We start from the raw sequence: 17,792 nt of genomic DNA, 5'->3' as shown, positions 1-17,792 counted from the left end.
ACGCTCTGCAGACGAGGCCAGGGGTAAGCCGCCTGCCAAGCATCTTAGGGTGGCTGAAGACAGCGGCTGTGAGAGGGCTTGGCTAAGCCTGGGAAAGCAAGGCCTACACCCAACAGACTGAACCATGTGAAAGCGGCACCCCCATCCGCCAGAAGGAACCACGGGAAAGCTGGCCTATCCATCCGCCAGACACAACCACAGAAAACAGGCCTATCCATCCACCAGACGCAACCATGTAAAGCTGGCCTATCCATCCACCAGACGCAACCACGGAAAGCAGGCCTATCCATCCACCAGAAGGAACCATGTAAAGCTGGCCTATCCATCCACCAGACGCAACCATGTAAAGCTGGCCTATCCATCCACCAGAAGGAACCATGTAAAGCTGGCCTATCCATCCACCAGACGCAACCACAGAAAGCAGGCCTATCCATCCACCAGAAGGAACCATGTAAAGCAGGCCTATCCATCCACCAGAAGGAACCATGTAAAGCTGGCCTATCCATCCACCAGACGCAACCACGGAAAGCTGGCCTATCCATCACCAGACTCAACCACGGAAAGCTGGCCTATCCATCCGCCAGACTCAACCACGGAAAGCTGGCCTATCCATCTGCCAGTGAACCACAGAAAAGTACACCTATCCAGACACAGAATAAACTGGAAAAGCATACATGCCCATCCACCAGATTGGACCACAGAATGAACCACAAAAGAGCAAGCAAAATCCACACAGACTTAGGTTCAAATCTGGAAATATATTTCTAAGCTCCAGGGGGAACATGTTGAATTTTAATTTTGACAAGTAGCTACATCCAGCAGAAACAATTTGCCTTAACTATTTTTGCAAAGTTTTTAAACTTACCAAGTTTTTGTTTAAGACAAAGGGTTTTTTTTAAATCACATCACTTTATCAACAAAATCACATAATACATTTCTGAACATTCATTTACAAAATGCTTTCTCCACAGATGCATTTCTTCTGAAAAGCAGCAGCTTCCTCATTTGCTGTCAAAACATCATTACTGAGGGCCTGCCTAAGAGGGCTGGCAGTTCTAAAACACAGAAACACTATTTGCTCAGTAGTTACTCTCAGCACCATTTATTGTCTCAGAGAAGACTGGCAGATCTGAAGCACTTACTTCTTAGTTGTTTTGTTTTCTTCTTTTCCCTTGCATTTTCACACTTTATTTGGAAGTGGAAGTGTCTGACTCTCTCTCTGCAGTATCTGTCCACCTCTAGCCCTGTGCAGGGCAGAACAAGCTCACCTCCTCTCCTCACACACGGTGCAGTAAAGATACCGCTAACTAGCGAGGTGCCGGCGGCTCACACCTGTAATCCTCCCTACTCGGGAGGCGCAGATCTGAGGATTGTGGTTTGACACGAGCACAGGCAGAAAGCTCATGAGTTACCTCCAATTCACCACCAGAAAGCTAGAAGGCAAGTTGCGGCTCGAGTGATACAGCACCAGCCTGGAGTGAAAAAACTAAGGGACAGTGCTCAGGCACCCAGGTCGAGCCCTAGTCCTGACACACCAGCACACACATACACACAAAAGTATACAGCTGACAGAGGGCCCAGGATCCTGTGTGCCCCTCTCGGGGGTCACAGGGAAGGAAGACTAATCTACTTACGCTCAAAGCGAGGGAGACCAAGATGACCTTGAAATGCGGGCTTTGGGCCCTGGGGAGCCAGGCTGAGGCCGGCAGGGCAGCATCCCCGGGAGGAGTGCCCCTGCCAGTCACGGGGACCGGGGGAAAGCGGGCAGGCTGCGAGGGGGTAGCGAGATGAGCATGCCCGGTTCCGGGGGTGCACAGCTCTGACAGGACGGGCCGCGTGGCCCGCTCGAGTCAGCAGCCCCATCTGCCTCGAGGTGGAGGGCTGAGGGCAGGGCGGGCAGCCTGCTGAAGCCCGGGGGTGTCGCCGAGAAGCAGGACAAGGCCTCCAGAGCCCCGCGGGAGGGGCAGGAGAGCCCAGAGGACGCCTCAGTCACAGGCGCCGGACCGGGCCTCGAAAGTTGGCGCAAGGAGGAAGACGCTCCTGCACCGGCGGGGTGGGAGTGAAGGAGATGGCGAGGCTGCAGGGCTGGGGAAGGGCACGCGGACACCGCCCTCCAACGGCAGAGGCCGCTGCGCTCAAGCCTCCCACTGGCCGGGAGCCCGGGTCCTGCTCAGCCGCGCCGCAGGCTGGCCCGGCTACCCGGGGCCTCCGGACGGGAGCCGCCGGCTTCTGCTGTCAGCCGTATGCACCGGGGCGCCCACACCCGCTTCATACACGCACGCACCAGGGCCCCCGTGCCTGCTGCTTACACGCACACACACCAGGGCCTCCACGCCCGCTTCATACACGCACCAGGGACCCCGCGCCCACTCCCTACACGCACACACCAGGGCCTCCACGCCCGCTTCTTACGCGCACGCACCAGGGCCCCCTTGGGGTACGTTGCGGGGAGGGAGGGCATGGATGTATGAAACAGGGACTGAAAAATTGGGGCGTGTCAGGGTGGCAAGTTCCTATGAAATAGCTCAGACGTTCTACTTACTGTCCTTGCAGCTCTTGTGTCAGTAGAAGTTTGTTCCAAAGCGAGAAGCCTTTTAAAATAAAGCTGGCCATAAATCAGGACAGCGTATTTGCAATATCTGTCCCCTACAATTGACCAAGAGGGAAAATGACTGGGTACTGGGCAGTGAACTCGAGAAGGGCTCCCCTGTGGAAGGAAGATGAGGAAGCCCAAGTTCACGGCAAGGAGCTCAGATCTGCCCCCTCCCACCATGACATGCCACTTTGTAACCCATGACAGCAAACATGGGAGGACCAGCCCCGCCCCCCCCCCAAACACGCTAAGGCCGTCCGTGCTACCAGCAAGGGTGGAAAAGGCCCACTTTGCAGTCAGTGTTAACACTAAACACCCACGGCAGACATCCTAGAGCTCCCACTTGGAGGGTTTCCGCAGGAGACAGGAGCGCACGGCCCACACAGCTTGCACGCGAGCGCCGCGCACATGCCGGAGGATGAGGGCAGAAGCTGCCGGAGCGTGCAGCGAGAAGGCAGCCGCCAAACCCGCGTGCTCACACCGTGCACAGCCTGCTCACCCGCAACACGAGCCGCCGGCTGCTCGGGGCCCAAGGGAGCTCCCGGGGTTGAACGCATCGCGGTGACGGCGGGCGCGGGGCTTCCTGCGCACGCCAAAGCTGGCGGGGCTGCAGGCTTCGCAGCTGGAACTCCTGCGGCTCGACTGGAACAAGCTGGAGTGAGTTGTATGGGGCTTGAGCACACGTGCTCGTGCACACAGACTCCTCCAGCCAGGAGACAGCCCCGTGCCGCACACACACGCGCACGCACGCGCGCACGCACACACACCTGAGTACAGAAGGCGGAGAGCAGGTGAGTGTTTCCCACTGGGTTCAAGGGCCTCGGAGCCCTTTCTAAGGACTCAGCGCGGCACGTGGCCGTGTCCCCTGCGCCATGTTGCAGCACAAAGCCCACACGCACTCTAAGTACTAAGAAAGGGCAACGTCTAGGTCTGCTTTTTAGCCGGAAAAAAAATACAAGCTACACACATTCTCTGAGCATACGCGGGACACCCACCTGCCACGGGTCAGTGCTGGTCCCCGGCGGGGATGCTCAGTGCCCCTTGGGACCTGGTCACCCCACGTGGGGCAACACACAGCCCCCCACCGGGCCTGTCCTGGCGGGCCACGCCTGAAGGCCGTGTTCTGCGCCCGGTGCTCAGCTGGCTGGAACCGGTGTCTCCCCTCAGCCTCCGGATGCCCCCGGGGCAGGGGCAGAGGGGGTGGCGCACAAGCTGGGCTCCCTTGGGGCATCTAGGCCTACCCCCCACCCCCCCCCCACCCCAAGGCACCACAGGGCCAACCCCTGTCCACAGCACGCCGGCTCAAGCACAGGGGAGACGGCAAGCCTGGGCAGACTCGGCCAGGGGTCCACTCCCGGAAGGGGCGGGAGCTGAGGCGGGGCGTCCACGACGGGGGGAAGGGGGGGGGGCCGGGAAGAATCCTGCTGGCTCTGGGCACACAACTCCCAGGCTTCCCTGCAGAGCACAGGGGGAGGGGGACTCGGGCGTGGTGGGGCACGGTGGGGGTGGGGGGCCCCCTCCACGGGGCCACGCTGGGGTCCCAGCAGGGAGGGCTGTACTACGCTCACCCCAAGCTCAAGGCCTACCACCCCTGCCTTTTTATTACAAGCACGGAGCCGGCGCAAAGGCTCTTTGTAAACACCTGCCCAGGCGGCCACAGGTCAACAGCGCATTTCCATACTTTCTTCCTGTCTTGTTCGAGTCGAGGTGCGTTTTCCTCTGCCCTGTACAGACAGGTGCATTTCCCTCACTCCTGTACAAGCAGAAGTGGATGCATTTTTCTGTCTTACGTAAGTACAGGTGCATTTTTCTGTCCTGTATGAGCAGAGATGTACTTTTCTCAGTCCGATACAAGTAGAGGAGTATTATTCTGTCCTGTACGCGCAGAGGTGCGTTTCTGGAGCACAGGGGCCTTTATGGGACTTTTTAGTTCCTGGACTCCCAGAAGCCTGGCAGCCTGGACTGCACTTTTGCTAACCAGCTTCTGGAAAGAGGGTGGTGCACACAAGCCTCTCGGGGCGTGGGCAGCTGAGGGGAGCAGGATCTAGCGCCTCCGGCCAGGGGAAGGGGACGCTGGACGTCCAGCCAGGGCCTGCATCAGCTGCCTGGGAACAGTGCAGGCCATGCCCTATCCACCCTCACCCCCACCTGCCCCCCTCCCCCGGTGGCAGCCGAGTAGCTGGCTGGAGCAGTCACTGCTGCTGGACTCGAGGCCAGTGGTCTCCGTGCGGCCACTGCACTCCCGTGGGCCCTACTGCTCGAGGACCATCCTCCTCCCGGCACGGTTCCCATGGCACGACAGGCCCACCTGCTGCTGCGGGACAGCTCGGACATCCTATGACCCAGGACCCCCACCCAGGGACAACGCGAGGGAGGTGGCCGAGTGACAGCCGCCCGCTGGGTCAGAGGCTGTGTGTGTGGAGGCAGGCGCCCAGCCCGTGCCCGCCTGAGCTTCCCAGACTTGTTTCCACGCAGCAGACTCGGCCTGCGGGGTGCTGGGGTCACACGCGGACTCCCTGCGGGGGCCGGGGGAGGGCCAGAACCCAACCCCACCGGGGAGGAAGCCCGGCTCACCCCGCCCTCTCCACAGGGAACCGTCCCGCCCGCGCAGGCCAGGGAGGAGAGGAACACTCCAAAGATAAGTGTCTTTAATTTTCTAAGTTTTCACTTATGCAACATAAAAAAGGCAAACTCAATGACCCACAGTGATAGTTTTACAAAAAACAGCTCCCCCAACATCCGGCCAGTAGTATATAAATATTTACAATGAAAAAATAGGCAAGGAAAAAGAAATTCTTCATTACCCACGTTGAATCCTTTCCCATGCTTCTCAAGAGGATCTCGAGAAGGAGCGCTCGGCTGCGTTCTGGTCCTCCACGCTCACCGCGCCTCCGCCAGCAGCTCTGACACGCCCGGGCCCGCCGCGCCGGGCCGCCGCGGTCCTACATGGCTTTGTGTACTGCTACTGTTTTACAAGTCATCTGAAATGGTGAACTCAATACAAAAATGTAAACTTTGGAAGAGAAAGTAAGAACAACCGTGCGAAGGCAATGAGTCAAGACAGATGTTCTCGCACGGGTTATTATTACAATACTAATAGCAAAATAAAATGTGCTGGAGTTTCTTAGCAGGGACGTCTTGTTTCCATTTAATAGGATCATGGTACCAAAAACTGCCTCTAAAGAGAATGTTAAAAATAGCATTGACATTACCATCGTAATTTATGAACAGACCACTGCCCTCGTTTTGTTACATATATGTATATATATAGATACATATACATACACATATATATGATTTTTAAGTGACGAATGTAAGTTATACCACAGAGAACTTGAGAAGGCCCCACACACCATGCAGACTGCCGAGCGGGTCTGCAGGGCGCGAGCTGACCTGTCTGCCCGCGGCGCGGGAGGGGCGGCCCCGCGCCAGCGCGCAGGGGTCTGCGCGTGGACTCGTGTGTGATCACGCCGGTGACGGACGGCGTGTGCGGCTCACGTGTGGGAGCTGCGCCGCCCTCGAGAGCCCAGAGACACCCGGAGCCGGGGCTCCCTGGCTTTGTAATGCTCGTTGAAGTCCAGCCTGAAGCTGAGGAACTGCAGGCTCTCGTCGGGGCTCGTCGTCAGAGACACCAGGAACTGCTGCACGATGCCCTGGGGGAAACAACGGGAACAGAGCCCTCGGTCAAAGGGGGCAGCACCCCGCGGGCTGCTTTTCCACCAAGCAGGAGGCAGAGCATGGAACCCTGCCCTTGGCCTGACCGACACCGCCCACGCGGGCAGTGACTGCGTTTACAAACCTAAGTTAGCGGTGCATGCATTTTACCTCAAGCCAACTGACCAGCCCGCTTTCCCTCTCCACTCTCAAGTTCTGCAGGGATAAACCAAGTGCCCGGTGGTGCATACGGCACCCGAATTCTAATGTGAAAACAGAAGTCGGCCACTTGTCATCTCTCACTTGACGTGTAAAAGTGTATTTATCCAATCACCATGCTGTGCCGGGGAGAATCGCCGGCGTTTCTGCGGGGAGCTGCGACCCGAGTCCCCCACCGTCACGAAGGGCTAGGGAGGGCCCACGGCGGCCACCAGTGTGCAGGGCGCTGCTGCTCACACCCTGCGTCTGCGAGGGCTGCGGCGGGAGCAGTCGTCCCGCTGGGAGCTCCCAGGACAGACACCTGACGGGATGAGCCTGCCGCTCCCGCACCCACCGCTCCGGGGACGGGAGGAGGGGGGCCCGGGTGGAAAGGCCCTCGGGAGGACGGCCTGCTTCCCAGGGGCTCCCTAGGGGCCCCCACTGCCGACTGAGGAGACTGGCCACGGCGGTCTGCACTCCAACACGCACCTGATAAAAGTGTGTCAATATCCGCAACTGAGAACACATTTTTGGTATAGACTCCTGGAATTCTCGGATCCTTCTGTTCTCCTCCTCTTCTTCGGTGGCTGTCACTCCCCACTGGCCCTAGGGAGACACAAGTACACCAAACTCACCTTTCTGGTGCCTGATGGCTTCAATAACTACAGCGTAAGGCTAGCGACATAGAAAGATTTCTGTGATTCATTCCAACCAGTATTTTGCTATTACAAGCAATCTGGAAACAAACAGCCCTTTCTTTATCTTTGTTACTTTGCATACTTTTTTAGTCATACAATACACACAAAAAGTAGAACTAGTTTGTTCAAAGCACTTGTCTCTCACCACGTTCTCATCACTTCACTGATATGCCATCTGTTTCCATTTTAAAAGATTGTCAGGGCTGGAAATATGGCCTGGTGGTAGAGAGCTTGCCTCGCACATATGAAGCCCTGGGTTCCATTCCTCAGCACCATATATATATAGAGAGAGAGAGAGAGAAAGAAAGCCAGAAGTGGTGCTGTGGCTCAAGTGGCAGAGTGCTAGCCTTGAGCAAAAACAAGGAGCCAGGGATAGTGCTCAGGCCCTGAGTTCAAGCCCCAGGACTGGCCAAAAAAAAAAAAAATTACTGTCAATCACAAATGTGCCTGGGAGTTTTTCCAGCCAGCACATGCAAGAATATGGTGAATTACACTGGTTGATTTCCTAACTAAACCTTAGTCTTAGTAGGTTATTCCTTTGACTTCTGATCTATTTTTTCATTTACATCTTATCTAAGACTTTTTTCACCAATATTTATAATACAGGCCTGTTCTTTCAAATCTGGTATCCACCTCGGGATGTGTTCTGGAAAGCCCTTCTTAGAAATGCCTCTCTCTGTGACCTGGGATAGGAACAGCGCACCAGGCCCAGTGCCAAGAGCGGGTGTGGGAGACTCAGCACGCAAGCTGACCTGGCAGAGGCAGAGCTCTCCAGTAACTTAATTCCCTCTCAGAGCACCAGTCCACTCAGCTCACTGTCTCTCCTGGGGTCAGCTGAGGAAATCTGAGGAAGGTCATTAGTATCCTTCATAGGTGCAGATTTACTCCCATAGACCTGAGCAAAAATAACTTTGTTCTCATTTATATTTTTTCACTTCCTCCTCCCCCCCATTAAATATCAATCACTTATTTTATTTCCCACCATCCCTTGTCTGAATCCCATGTGTAGATTTTTCTGTCTTTGGAACCATATTACTTCTTGCTCTCATCTTTACCAATTTTAGCCTTTGGCGTTCTGTAGGTTGACTTTATTGCTGTTCTCCAACCCTTGAGGGAATGCTTAGTTTTATCTCCGTTCCTCCAATTTATTAATATAAGCAAAGGGTCATGGATTTTCATGGACATTTTCTTGTTTATGTCTTTTACAGTCTACGACAAATGGGGTCATTCTAGTAAATACAAGTTACTATAGGTTACTCATCCATTTCCAGTACTGATTTCTCCCTGTATTCCTTAGCAGCTTTCTGACATCTGGAATGACGGGGAACCCCCCTCATTCTCTCAACACATGGCACCCTCCCACCACCATCTCATTGTCACAAGATACCCTACTGCCTGTGCTTGAACTTCACATGCTTGCCCTCTCCCCTCTCTCACACTTGCGGCACTGCTCTGCCTTGAGTCTCCTCTGGACCACAACTTCCCAGGGCCAGAGGCCTTCTAGGTAATGACCTTGTAGCCCTTAGCTGCAGGAAGCTGGGTCCACTCACAGCAGTGTCCCCTGCTGAGTTCCCAACCAGGCAGGCTGTTCGAGAATGCCTCACAGGTGTGCCGGGCACATCTTAGTCTTGGGGATCTGCTTTCTAGTGCTGGAGGACGGAACCCTTTAGAACATGGTCTGCACTTGCCCCGATAACCTGGTGGTCTGCATTTTGTCCTGGTAGTTATCTCTGTAACTTTCCCTGAATTTCAGCATCTGTCTGACCAGGGTAATAATGACTATTATACTTCTTTGGTCATCCGATTTTTTTTTTTTGGCCAGTCCTGGGGCTTGGACTCAGGGGCCTGAGCACTGTCCCTGGCTTCTTTTTGCTCACAGCTACTAGCACCCTACCTCTCGAGCCTCAGCACCACTTCTGGCCGTTTTCTATATATGTGGTGCTGAGGAATCAAACCCAGGGCTTTGTGTATACAAGGCGAGCACTCTTGCCACTAGGCCGTATTCCCAGCCCCATGGTCACCCAATTTTAAAATACATTATTTTCACATGGATATTTTTGACAACTCGTAGCATAGTTACACTTATCTGATTTATTCATGAGCTCTAAACATTAAGGTGTGATGCTTCACTATGAAAGACAGATCAATATTCATGATACTTCCCACCGCTTTGTCCTTCTCTAACTATCTTCTTCCATTTACTTAAAACAGTTGTCTCTCTGCCTGCCCGTGCTTCTTTTTTTGCCCTTGCAGTGTTTGGAATCCGACCCACGACTTCTTACCTGCTAGGTAATCCATACCCTTAAACCCTAAACAAAACCTGTAGAGCTGGTATTTAACCGTCTCTAATGGACTAAAAGACCAAACCCACACAGAAGCAGCAGGACGAGCAACCATCCCAGGGCACAGGGCGCCGAGTGTGAGGCTGGGAGAAGATCCCAGCCGCCCAGCGCCGCGCCGCGCCGCGCTGGGCCACACCGCGCCAGGCCACGCGCCCCGGGAGCCACGCCGCGCCGGGCCACGCGCCCCGGGGGGCCACGCCGCGCCGGGCCACGCGCCCCGGGGGGGCCACGCCGCGCCGGGCCACGCGCCCCGGGAGCCACGCCGCGCCGGGCCACGCGCCCCGGGAGCCACGCCGCGCCGGGCCACGCGCCCCCGGGAGCCACGCCGCGCCGGGCCACGCGCCCCGGGAGCCACGCCGCGCCGGGCCACGCGCCCCGGGAGCCACGCCGCGCCGGGCCACGCGCCCCGGGAGCCACGCCGCGCCGGGCCACGCACCCAGGGGCAGTGCCACATGGGCCACGCATGCAGGGGCAGCGCCAGGCTGGGCACGTGCCCAGGAGCAGCAACACACTGGTTTGGGCCCACAAAGGCAGGTCTAACCTGAACCTCTTGGGTTGCCAAGTTGTTTTGCCGTTTCTATGTACATAAGACTCACATTTCTTTCTCTTGTTAAATTTTAGCACTCCCTCAACGGTATTCTTTTAAGCTTCATCCTGTTTGTTGCTAGTAGAAAGAGGTCCAGTTCATTGCTCCATACTACACTGTATCTAGTTGCCTTGGCAATTTACTTATTTGGGCTTTCCTGTGCCCACGACCTTTGTGAAAAGGTGGCAGCGTATCTGCCACTTGTTTCTTTCCTGGCCCACACCCTGGCAGGACTGCCAGCGCACAGTGTGGCTGCAGGACCATCAGTGTGGACATAGAACCACCAATACGCGGTGTGGCCGCAGGAGCGCCGGCGCACAGCGTGGCAGCAGCACGAGCCTCCTCTGACATGGAAAGCGCTCCCCTTCAGCAGAGAGCAGAGGGCACTGCGCAGCGCCCGGCCAACTCTTCCATGATACGAGGCACTTGGTTTGGTTGTTTCTTGAGTTTAGCATAAATTCAAGTTCTAGTTGTATCTGGATGTGATAAGGAGCGTTCTGTTCTTAGGACAAACTTGGACATGCTGTAACCTTTCTCTTTCATAAGCCATGGGTTAGTAATACTTTGTGGAATTTTTACACACACATTCATGAGAGACACTACCATTCAGAGAGCAGAAAAACTGGCTTTGGCTTGATAGTTTGACAAATTTGACTACAGAAGCCAGTAAATACGTCACGCTAATTAGATTCACTCTCTACATAAATGAAAGGAATTCCTAAAAATAAAAGGCAAAAATGAAACCAACTAATCTAGCTGTACATTTACTGGCAGCGTGCCCTTAGAGTAGTAATGTCAAGGAACATTTACACGGTAGCACTAGACTAGCCTGGAGATGACACCGCCACGCGCGGAGCGCTGCTCCTCAGGAACACGGCCCGGCTTGCTTTAGAGCAGGATGAACATGAGGCAACCGCGGGCTCTTCAAAGTACTTACTTTACCAGGTGTGAGCACAGCCTCCGCTAGCAAGAGACTTCTGCAGGAATGCTATTCTGCTGCCACTTGTGATCACCGTTGCAAGAAGCAATTCATGGGCTGGGAATGTGCCCTAGCTGTAGAGTGCTCACCCCGAAGCCCTGGGTTCAATTCCTCAGCACCACATATTTACAAAAAGCCAGAAGTGGCACTGTGGCTCTGTCGGGGATGGCTGTGCCTTTAAGGGGGGGGACAGCTGGCTTTAGCCCGTCCCATCTCCTTCTGCCTTCAACCGGAAGAGAAGCCCCCGCCCCTGGGGGCGAGCACGTGTGTGTCATCATGGCGCTGGAGACCCAGAAACCCGGTCCTTGGGGGGGCTGTGGTCTCCGCCCATAGAGGAAGTTCCATGACATCACCTGATGGACAAGCCCATTAAGCCAATCACTAATATTCAGTTAGTCCCTCCCCTTCCTGCCCGCCATTACCATTATATAAACCCCTCCCTGATTAAAGTTCTTTGAGACTGGTGGACCATCCAAACCGGCTCCCTGAAATCTCTGTCCTGCGTCTGCTCTGGACACGTGAGGGGGGACGGGGGAGGGGGGGGACGGGGTCTCGGCATCTTTCCTCATCTCAGCATAGTCCATAAAGACACGCTCCACCCTCCTGCAGGTGGGGGAAGTGGAGCTAAGTGTCTTTCACAATTTGGGATTTGGCATCTCCCTGGGTGAAGCGGGGGGATGGGGGTCTTGAGCCCCACAAGGCTCAAGTGGCAGAGTGCTAGCCTTAAGCAAAAAGAAGCCAGGGACGGTGCTCAGGCCCTGAGCTCAAGCCCCAGGACTGGCAAAAAAAAAAAAAAAAGGCAATTTATAACTAGAACTAATCAACCGACCCATACAAAAAAACATACCTCAACTTCACGCTGCTTCTTTTTCTCTTCAAATTGTAATCGTCTCTGTAGTTCTTCCAGAGCAGCTCTATATATTGCATCTTGAGTATTCTGAAGTTCAATAATTTGATCAAACACAGCTCTGAGTTGGTTTAAAAGTACCTGAAAAGACATGACATTTTCAATTAATAAGACCTCAACATGCTTATTAAATTTTAAGATACTTTTAATTAGGGAAGTCGTCTGTTAGGGTTTGGGCGGGTCCCCAACATGGCAGTGCTGGAGGCAGAGGATTCTGGAAGGGGACCCTCATGTTCTGTGCCTCGCACACGCCCACCTGCTGTTCTGCCTTGCTGCCACGTCACGGGACAGAAAGAGCCCTCACCAGAAACCAGCCGCCAGCACACGCTCCAGGACACCAGCCTCCAGAAGCACGGGCCAAAACAAACCTCCATGCTGTACGCATCACCCAGACTCACGTACTGTTACAGTAACAGAACACAGAGACAGGACCATGAAGATCACAGCATGTCAACTTCTCAGTGTGGACTGCTCACTAACACACCAGACACTTGCTGAATATCTAACCTGAGCCACATTTTACAATGGGCAAAGCACGCTAACTCCACTTTTACTTTTGTCCCCCCAATGTGTGACCTTGGCTTGCAGGCCTTGTCCTCAGCCTAACAGTGCTGGGAAGTGCCGAGACCAGTAAGAAGGGATTCGGATAAAGAGGAATTAAGTCTGTTTTGGGAGGCCGGCCTCACTGTTGCAGGCATGAGCCGGATCCTCTGTCACCCTGTCCCAGGGCCTTACTCTCCTTAGCGTTTCTGCCCTGCAGAAAGCAGTCTGGGACCTTCCCTAGAAGATGACCCCTCGCAGGCCCATGAGGGGTAAGAGAAGGTCTTTACCCTGTAATTATCCAGATATTGCCATAGCAAAAGGAATAAGACTGTGGAGTTGATGATGTGTCAGGCTTCTCTACAAGTCATCTCCAGTTCTCCCAACAGACTAACAAAAAGAGGTTCTGCCCTGAATTTAAGAGCCAGACAGGAAGTGGCTGAGTTAGAAGGGAAACTACTCTGAGGATTCACAGAGAATAGGAAAGTCCTCTTTGTTTTTCTTGACATATATCTTTTTTTTTTGGCCAGTCCTGGGTCCTGGGCTCAGGGCCTGAGCACTATCCCTGGCTTCTTTTTGCTCAAGGCTAGCACTCTGCCACTTGTGCCACAGCGCCCCTTCTGGCCGTTTTCTGTATATGTGGTGCTGGGGAATTGAACCCAGGGCCTCATGTATACGAGGCAAGCACTCTTGCCACTAGGCCATATTCCCAGCCCTCTTGACATATATCTAAACTAGAGATGGAGACTATGAAAACAGAAATTCTTAGTAGAAAGGTTTTGGGGGGGGGGGGAACATGATAAGAATTTCCTTTGATAAATGCCTAACGTATGAAACTGTAACCTCTCTGTACATCAGTTTGATAATAAAAATTTGAAATAAAAAAAAAAAGGATTTCCTTTGATGAATGAAAGAATGGTGCAAACAACACAAAAACAGCACCAAGTGGCAGGATAAGAACCCGACCTCAGGTAGGAAAAGCAATAATAAAATGCAACAAATTGTATTTGACCAAGAGGTAAAAAGCTCCTTTTCATGTGGGAATGAGGCAAGATTGTGTGGTGTTTACTGTGACCTGGAGGACAGGCCAAGGAAAAACAACAGGACAGAGGCCAGCAACACATGTTCCAAGAAGATATAAGAATAGAAACATGGGTCAAAGTTGACATTAAAACTGGACACGGTGGTCACATCTGTAACACCAGCACTTGGGACGCTAAGACAGGAAGGTCATGAGTTTCAGGGCCACTTGGGTTATAATGTGAGGCCTTGTCTCAAAAAAACAACAGGAGGCTGGAGGTGTGGCTCACTTGGTAGAGCACTAGCCAATGAGTAAAAGCTTTAGGTACCAGGTCTGAATCCCAGTCTCAAACCTTAAAAAAAAAAATCAAAGTAAAAACATTAATAGCATTTGAACAAAACTTATAAGAAATTCAAGAGAAAGATGCTATAGCTATACTGAGGCACAGAAAAAACACAGTGTCTGGACAGGCTCTCTGTCCACTGTGGGGAGACACACTCTAGCCCATGCAGGGAAGAGCCTTCCCGAGGGAGCAGCTTATTCCGCTTCAGAATCTGTTGACTTGGAACAGTACCACTCAGAGAAAGCTAATGCAAGAACTCAAGTGAAAACAGAACTGAAACGAGTTTTTGGTTAGCAACTTTTGGAACAAGCTAACTCAAGAGATGTCCAATATTAACAAAATAAATAAGCTCATGTTGTCTCCTCCTTGGTGCAATATACTTGCATAAAATAGGGACTTCAAACCACACAGCAACGAAAACAATGTGGACTTAATTTAGTGGCTGAGAGCAGGGTCTGATGAAGTGGTGCTGTTCTCCATGTCAAGCAAGCATGATTAACCACTTGAGCACATTCGCAAAAGCTGTTCTGCCCCTCTAGAGGAGTCGTACTTTATTTACAACATCAAAGTGAAAACGAAAGATGGAGACAGTTGCATTTGGTTGTATTTTCTGTTGCTGTCACTTAGAGACAGAGTCTCAATCTCTTTGCCCAGACTAGCCTCAAACCTTCCGAATTCCTGCCTCCACCACAAGCAGGGGGGATGACAGGAGTGAACCACATACCATCTTGTTTTCATGTTCAGGAAGGATTTACTGCTTCCAGTCTGTATGTGTCCATTCTGGACATGCAAGAAACAAGTGATCATACTTGGAACAATGAACTGATGCTCACTTCAAAGCCAGGCCGGGCTGAGGCTTCCTTCAGTCCCTCAGGTCACATACCACGGTGACTCGGGTTTGAACCAATAAGACAAAACCCTTCCCTGCAGCCCCACTGTGTGCCTCCAACTTGAAAGACTCATCACTTGTACTAGAATCACTACAGTTTTTGTAAAAAGTGCTATAATGAAAATATACTGATGTTATTTACATGACAGATTTCTCCTTTTTTGTCGGTCATGGGGCTTGAACTCTGGGCCTGGGCACTGTCCCTGGGCTCTTCAGTTCAAGGCTAGTGCTCTACCACTTTAAGTCGCAGCACCAGTTTCAGGTTTCTGGTGATTAATTGGAGATAGAGTTCCACAAATTTTCTGCCCGGGCTGGCTTTGAACTGGGATCCTCAAATCTCAGCCACCTGAGTAGCAACAGCACCCAGCTAGATTTCTTTAAAAATACTCTGGGTAGGGCTGGGGATATGGCCTAGTGGCAAGAGTGCTTGCCTCGTATACATGAAGCCCTGGGTTCAATTCCCCAGTACCACATATACAAAAAACAGCCAGAAGCGGCGCTGTGGCTCAAGTGGTAGAGTGCTAGCCTTGAGCAAAAAGAAGCCAGGGACAGTGCTCAGGCCCTGAGTTCAAGGCCCAAGACTAGCCAAAAAAAAAAAAAAAGAAGAAGAAGAAGAAGCAAAACTAAAAATTTACGAATCCAATCATTAGACCTCAGCAGAGGTAACAAGCCTGCAATGAGGCTAATCTGAGCTGGCCTCCCCTCTGCAGGCCCCACTTCCATCCCCACAACACCTGCAGACGGAACATTCCCTCCTCCCACAGAGCTTGTCCTGTCTCCACGTGGAGAGATCTGCTCCCTCGGGAGAGCATCCCTGGGCCTGCTCGCTACCCGTCAGCCCCCACGAGCACGATGAACTCCTACACAGGCAGGCACACAGGCTCCTCTTCCAACTGCGTTCACTAGGGAGCAGCTAACACGGGTGCTGGTCACCACAGTAAACATTCCACATCACCCACAACCCCGCTGGAGAGAAACCCGCCCCTTGAATAGGCAGGAAGCAGGCCAGGCCTACCGCCCCGCAGGGGTCCTGCCTCTGAGGGCGGGGCGTGGCGAGCGCTCCCCGCAGTACGGAGCTGGCCCAGCAGGGCTCTGCAGGGCCCACCAGCATGCATGCGTGCCACCTGCACTCTGAACCCACCGCAGCGCAGGCCAGCTCACAGAGGAGAGGAGAGGCCCAAGCCGCTGCACACAAGCTGCTCAACTCTGTCCTGAGTATCCAAAGCACCTTCACTTCGACGTGCTTGCAAGAAGATATGCCTATGCAGAAGCACCGTCAATCTCAGCAAATTTTTACACATGCTTTCTCTAACTTTTTTTTTTTTTTTTTTTGCCAGTCCTGGGCCTTGGACTCAGGGCCTGAGCGCTGTCCCTGGCTTCTTTTTGCTCAAGGCTAGCACTCTGCCACTTGAGCCACAGCGCCACTTCTGGCCGTTTTCTGTATATGTGGTGCTGGGGAATCGAACCCAGGGCCTCGTGTATCCGAGGCAGGCACTCTTGCCACTAGGCCATATCCCCAGCCCCCTCTTTCTCTAACTTTTTAATAATGAAACGACGTGTGAAAACACCCAGCTTTTCAGCCATCGTAGGCTAAAGAGAGATTGAAGCTTTATCTAAAATATTTTGTCTAGACCGAAGCCCAGCAAGATCTCTTACACAGAGGGGCACGGTGAGGGCAAGCGTGAACTAGCCGCGCCCTCGGTAGGCCCTGTGAGGCGGGGACCTGAGGACCCTCAGCGCCACTGAGGTGTCACGGTGGCAACACCTTGCCCTAGGCCTCTGAATGAAACCAAACCTCAGTAAGATGTGTTAGGCAGCACATCCATCTTTCCGAGGAAAGGCCGTGAATGGCTAGAAACCTGAGAGCGCAGGGATGAGCCAGATTTATCTAGTAGTATTTCCAAATGCTAGCATGGAGCTAGACACTACCGACCTCAAGGCCGAATGTGGAGGATACCCCTGACTCTAAGCAAAGACAGGGAAGCATGGCTGGAGTGCGGCCTGGTGGCAGAACAGCTGCCCAGCAAGCACAGGACTCTGCGTTCACTCTCCAGCACAGGGAGGAGGGAAGGAGGACAAGGAAGGGCACCAGAGTTCTGTGTTTCTTCACATCATTCTTTGGAGCTCTGGGGCATGGTGCCACTCATTTTGCTCTTTAAATGTCTTGCTTAGTCTGTCCTCCACAGCTCCAAACCACCATGCTCGATTAAGTGCTCTCTGCTGAACAACACAATAGAGTGGTATTACTCTCCCGCACTTTCATGTACATCAGAACCCATCTTGCTTTGATCATTTTGTTCCGATTCTGCTCAGAAACAGTGAACCTGAACATCAGACTCAAAAAAAAAGCTGCCGTAGTTATTATCAGTGTGGCCCACAAGGCAGTTTCTAAGATTCTCCACACGAGAGAAGCCTAGGAACTTGTGGGTTTCTAGGCCTTACCCTGGAGTTGCTGTCCAGAAGGCAGCGAGAGGTGATGGTGTCCAAGAACGCCTCATGCGCTGCGATAATGTGGTCCAGGTCCTGCGCCTGCTTCACTCTGCTCCAGAGCTCGTCCCAAGAGCACTCGAGCACCTGGAAACAAGAACGGACGCTTTGGGAGGGGCACCGTCTTTCACAGCACCGCAGTACACTGGACTCCGCAGGAGGCGCTGCATACCTCAAACGTGATGTAATACTGCATCTGGTGGATGAAGTGCACCATCTCCGAGGCCAGGATGTGACACTGATGGAGCACCCCAGAGAACTCTGCAACCCGAAAGAAAGGCAACATGAGCTCGGGGGAAAGAAAGCTCTCAGTGACAACACTACTCTTCTCTACCTAGCCAGCTTTCAGAAAAGTCACGGGAGCTTTCATTCCCTGTCCCTCGGTAGCAAACGCCATCTCCCACAAATTCTGCTGAACAAGGACCTAGCTCCCCAAGGGGTCAGTAGTAGATTGCCAAATAACCCAAGGAGGAAAGATATGAAACAGAATGCAATCCAATTTAAAACAAACACAGTTTTTATTTCACAAAAGTATAAGCTCTATACAACAATGAA

The 17,792-nt window shown here is 53.0% G+C and overlaps 2 protein-coding genes across 3 annotated transcripts in view; both read right to left on the bottom strand.

Moving 5' to 3' along the window:
- Window positions 1-17,792, bottom strand: part of LOC125345518 (guanine nucleotide exchange factor DBS-like) — a 928,411-nt gene that overhangs the window by 524,766 nt on the left and 385,853 nt on the right.
- Tubgcp3 (tubulin gamma complex associated protein 3) overlaps window positions 5,225-17,792 on the bottom strand; it is a 65,256-nt gene continuing 52,688 nt past the window's right edge. For both annotated transcript variants that reach the window (XM_048337654.1, XM_048337653.1), the window contains 5 exons: window positions 17,410-17,498; window positions 17,193-17,324; window positions 11,898-12,038; window positions 6,935-7,051; window positions 5,225-6,246 (listed from right to left, as the gene is read on the bottom strand). In XM_048337654.1, the coding sequence (XP_048193611.1) occupies window positions 6,088-6,246; window positions 6,935-7,051; window positions 11,898-12,038; window positions 17,193-17,324; window positions 17,410-17,498 (638 nt within the window). In that variant the 3' untranslated portion in view covers window positions 5,225-6,087. The remainder of the gene's footprint in view (window positions 6,247-6,934; window positions 7,052-11,897; window positions 12,039-17,192; window positions 17,325-17,409; window positions 17,499-17,792) is intronic.

This window comes from Perognathus longimembris, unplaced genomic scaffold, assembly GCF_023159225.1.
Source record: "Perognathus longimembris pacificus isolate PPM17 unplaced genomic scaffold, ASM2315922v1 HiC_scaffold_5797, whole genome shotgun sequence".
NCBI lineage: Eukaryota > Metazoa > Chordata > Mammalia > Rodentia > Heteromyidae > Perognathus > Perognathus longimembris.
This window is presented reverse-complemented; position numbering and strand designations above follow the sequence as displayed.